General features: G+C 34.7%; 1 protein-coding gene across 1 annotated transcript; it reads left to right on the forward strand.

Annotated features, from left to right (window-relative positions):
* Positions 1–353: 353 nt before the first annotated feature.
* Positions 354–1166, forward strand: LOC147079615 (uncharacterized). The gene has a single exon (XM_085961149.1). The coding sequence runs from the start codon at positions 354–356 to the stop codon at positions 1164–1166; it is 813 nt and encodes a 270-aa protein (XP_085817275.1).
* The last annotated feature ends 3732 nt before the right edge of the window (positions 1167–4898 follow it).

Genomic DNA, 4898 nt, shown 5'->3' on the forward strand with positions numbered 1-4898 from the left:
GTTTTTTTGCCGGGAGGTCGCTACGCTCCATAATAATGTTTCCATTAAACGTCAAAAAGGTAAATTTCAAAATGAGTAGTTCGTTTTTCCACCACCACGCTCTACTGCGCAGACGCGATACGCCCACAAGCCGGCGTGTAGCTTATAAAGTTGACCGGCTTTCAACTTTTCTCGGTGGAGTGTTTACAACCTGCTTATTAGCTTGTTCGATGATTACACTGGGCGAATTTACAGGCAGATTATAAATTTGCCAATAATCAGCTCGTAAAAAAGCTCAATGTAATTGACGCTTTACTGTATAATACACAAGTCTGAATGCTACTTTAAAAAATATATTTTACATTTCAGATAACATGGAGGAGTTCGTACCACAAGTGCAGAGGGAACACGAAAACATACCTCTGTCTCGCTTAAACATGGGCGAGCGCACGCCAGAAGAAACTGAAGCTGCACACAATCTACTATCGCTCTCACAGAGCACCCCCAACATCAACGCCCCCAGCGTTCTAACAATACTCAACCCGATATCGTACTGCAACCCACACCTCTCAGAAATCCATGAAATTACCGACACCAACCAACTGCAAACTATCTCTAAAAAGGAATCCAAGAAAGCTACCTTAGACGATTCGGAAAGCGATGAAATGCAAGCCGGGGCTGGCGAAATGTGCAATGAAAGCGGAGGCCCCTCACGCAGATACTCCTGTAGCGAACGCGGCCAGCAATACACGACATCCAGCAATCTTTCCAGTCACAAACATACACATCGCAGCCTTGATTCGGTGGAAGCAAAAATATGTGTCACGTTTGGAAAGGCGTACGTATCTAGGCATGCGTTAGCTACGTTTAAACTAACCCATAAACCGTCACACATCTGCGATGTGTGTGGAAAACTATTCTCGAGAATGTGGCCACTGCAGCGCCACCTGAGAACACACACAGGGGAGAAACCTTACGGTTGTCCACACTGCGGTAAAGCATTCGCAGACCAGTCGCACTGTCGCAGGCACATGCAGATGCACTCGCAGGACAAGAACTTTGAGTGCCCGAGGTGCCACAAGTCCTTCGCGTTGAAGGGCTACCTCAAACAGCATATGTCTCAGAAGTCCGCCTGCTTCAGGGACGGGGAAACCGAAGAAGACTCCGATGACATCGAAGTGGCATAACCTCTTATGATCGACGTCAACCCTTATTCAAAATTAAAAGTCTGAGCGTGAGCATATTTTACATTATTGATATGTAAATGCTAAAATTAATATTTAGGACATGGTCTCACGGGAAATGTTTCGGCAATAAAAAGCAATACTAAAAGTTAGCACACTAGGTTATGATTATTAAGCAATGCTTGGTTAGAATTAGTTGGATTTAGATGGAGCTTAGATGAAAACGGTGAATATCGGATACAAACAGACAATGGCAATTTATTCTTACAATTATTAAAAATGTATTTATAGTTATACGGTAGCAAACAATTTTTAAAAATCACATTTAAGAGTAAAATCTTTTCAATTATATTGAACGTTTAATTTCTGTACTTGCCTTTTCATAACATATCAGTAGCATATTATGCAAAGTAGTATATTTCAAAAAACCGATATGTCCACATTATATGATCAAATCCAACAAAAAATAATATATAGTATACGTAATGATCTATTATATCTATCGAACAAAATCATACAAAAATAAATTATAAATATATTGATCTACAGAAATCAATAAATTTAAAAATTAACTTATTTCAATATGTCAAATCTTCATTTATGGTCATATTGTTCTAAAATGACTATACTACTATACAATATAAAAAAGAAACTAACGTTAAATCCACCCGTTTACGATTGAAACACAAAAACTTAGTTTACCACAAATATTAAATAGTACACATGTAGGTATTTGTAAATAGACACCTCTTATTTTCGTAAACCTATTATTTTCAGTGGAAAATTATGAAATATATTATGTAGGTATTTAAAAAATAGTCAATTTATCATTATAGAATCACTAAATATGTAGGTCGTTCACTTTAAGTATTACGTATACCATGATTTACTGTTGAACACCGCCATAGATCAAGTCTATTAAATATTTAGATAATTCAAATAAAAGTTAAAATAAAATTAACTTTAATGCAATCAACGAATAAAACTTCTATAGAAACCCGAATTTTACTGGAACTACAACATGTTAATAGTAAAAATAGAAATAAAAACAAGTGTATCGGCGGCTTGAGAATGTAACGGCTGACGGAAAAGTGTAAAGGACCCTTTATTCGAATACAATGGCCTCCTATATTATATCGAGCGCGACACCGGTGTCCCGTCTGAAACTGGCTTTAGTCTGTATATAATATAAAAATACATCACATAATATTTAGGTCATGTTAGTGAAAGGATCTTCATTGTAACACCCTCCTAGTCTGCTACTAGATTAAAAGGCAAGTATAGAAAATATGTTTGACTATTTTTGAAATTGTGGCTTGTTTTCTATTTGTCAATTAACAAAATTATTTATTATACCAAAAATATAGGACGTTTGGTTGGAGTTAGTGTTGTTTAAGGATATTGTTTATAGTCACCATGGTACAACCCAGGATATTTTGAAACGTAGAGCTTTTTGATACTTCGAATAAATAAGTATATTTTATGTTACAAAAGTTGTATAAAATATGTATATCGACCAAATTATATCAATTGGCCAATGAATAAGCAACGAATATTGCGATTTCCCTATGTTCTTCTATACATCTTTGATTGGAAAATATGTAGTTTACAATATTATAATTATTATTAACACATTTAGTTACTAAATGAAAAAAATTAATATCCAGTTTCTTTTCAAAGCTAGTAAATAGAATAATAAATTACTAAAACATATTATAATTATAAGAAAGTCAATTGTAGATTATTTTCTCAGCGCTTTGAACAACCGAAAAACGATGGCGTAGTGGTAATCAATGACAAGCAGGTGTCTATAAACGAAGAATGGTAAATAATTATTATTATCGTCTGGTTTGTTCAATCAATAATTATCGATTTTTTAGTTAAGTTCAATAATTGTGATGGAATATGGTATAACATTCTATATTTTGTAATCGGTTTAAAAAGAAACGTTCATGATTCAGCTAATATATGCCGACGGAGACATATGTAGTTGTCATAATGTACAAGAGACTATAAAATTTTAGAGACTGAAGACATAATTAATATGTTTCTGATATTCATTACTGTTGCCTGGTCATGATCTCTGTTTGATCAATAAGCAACCAAATTACTACTTTCACGAATTTATTATTTCATTATCAAAATTTATAATTTGTAATCTTTCGTCGATGTTATGTTTCATTTTTATAATATTGTTTATTACTACTACAACATTCCTATGTTTAATTAGAGTCAATTGGACCTTTATTTATGAATAGTTATAAGAAAAAGTCATTCGTTACAGAATTTTCTTTGCTAAGAAATTGTTTAGCACAAGAAGAAAGAAACTGAATAATGAATAGAAAGCTATTTCTTTCTTTAATAAAACAGCCATAAAAAATCTGGTCTAAATATATTATAATAATGATTGCTATAATTAAATAAAAACCGTGTCTAGTCTTCTCCCAGTTTATCATTGTGTAATAAATATTTTTCTATTAATTATATATCACCAAAAAATTTATTTGATATTAATTTATATACTCTGAAATCTCTATATACATAAAAATCTCGTGTCACGATGTTTGTGGTCGCACTCCTCCGAAATGGCTCGACCGATTTTTATGATTTTTTTTATGTATATTTGTTAGGTATGAGAATAGGTCAACAAGTATATTTCATACCGCTAGGTGATTAAGGTATCTCTATCCAGAAAAATTTTTCTTTTATTTTTTTGACATTTTTTTTTGTATTTTTTTATTATTTGGCATCAAAAAATACTTATAATCCCAAATTTTCACCTTCCTACCCCCACCCTCCTATTTTTTAATCGCGATTTTATTATTTTTGTATGAACAAATTTAACCGTCGTTCGTATTTCAAACAGAACGAAATTAATTATGTTGTTGAATGACAGATAGCGCTACGTCCGAGAAGAATTCAAGAGAAGCGTTGCGTCACTTTGACATTTCATTTGGCATATCACAACGCAGTGCGTGCAAAATTTTGTACGATTTATTTTAATTTATCTATTTTTGTGTGCGTGTATTACAGTGCACAATGCCAGCAAGACGCAAGGGGGGCCATTTGGGCCGTCGAACAAATAAAGCAACAAACATGTGAAATAGTAGAGCAGAAAGAACAGACGAACAAATCCAACAAGATAACAAAACGTGCGTGTGAGCATGTCGCAATTGCGTGCATCTCAATCACAAGAGGCACGAGCTGAACGAAATCAACAACGACAATTGGAATGGAGCCAAGCGCGCCGGTTCGTAGTTAATACACGCGGAGCAAATGACTGACAACGCCAACAAGTACATCGAGCATTTACATCCGCTTCGTTCCTTCGTCTCGCATTCGAGTACGAGCCAGATATTGAACATTCCGCTCATCCGAAAGTGCTGATTGGTGCAATGGACAAAGAATGTCCATTGTCATGCGCTCAAATTCAAACATAGTCAGCCGGGATGTGTTGCGCGTCAGGAAAAGTGCAACTACCAGAAATTGAGATACAACCAGAACCATTAAACGGCTTGCTTATCGGCACGGTTCCAGATTCAAACCTGTTCCTGAAGTCCATTCGCACATTCAATTCATGCTTCCAAATGACTTCGTTCGGAGCAACAGAAATAGTTCACAAAAGTGTGACAATGGTCAACAATTCCATTCTACGTTCAAAATCAAAGGCCAAATATACCGCAATGTAGGCTCATTGCTGCCAATGCCAAACGAACCACATAAATTTTTACAAAT

Source organism: Rhyacophila brunnea, unplaced genomic scaffold (assembly GCF_057557595.1).
Source record: "Rhyacophila brunnea isolate RB1 unplaced genomic scaffold, BYU_Rbru_1.0 scaffold_1, whole genome shotgun sequence".
Classification (NCBI taxonomy): domain Eukaryota; kingdom Metazoa; phylum Arthropoda; class Insecta; order Trichoptera; family Rhyacophilidae; genus Rhyacophila; species Rhyacophila brunnea.

Excerpts from the sequence above, each read along its gene's own strand:
- LOC147079615 (XM_085961149.1), top strand. The coding sequence starts at position 354 with ATGGAGGAGTTCGTACCACAAGTGCAGAGGGAACACGAAAACATACCT.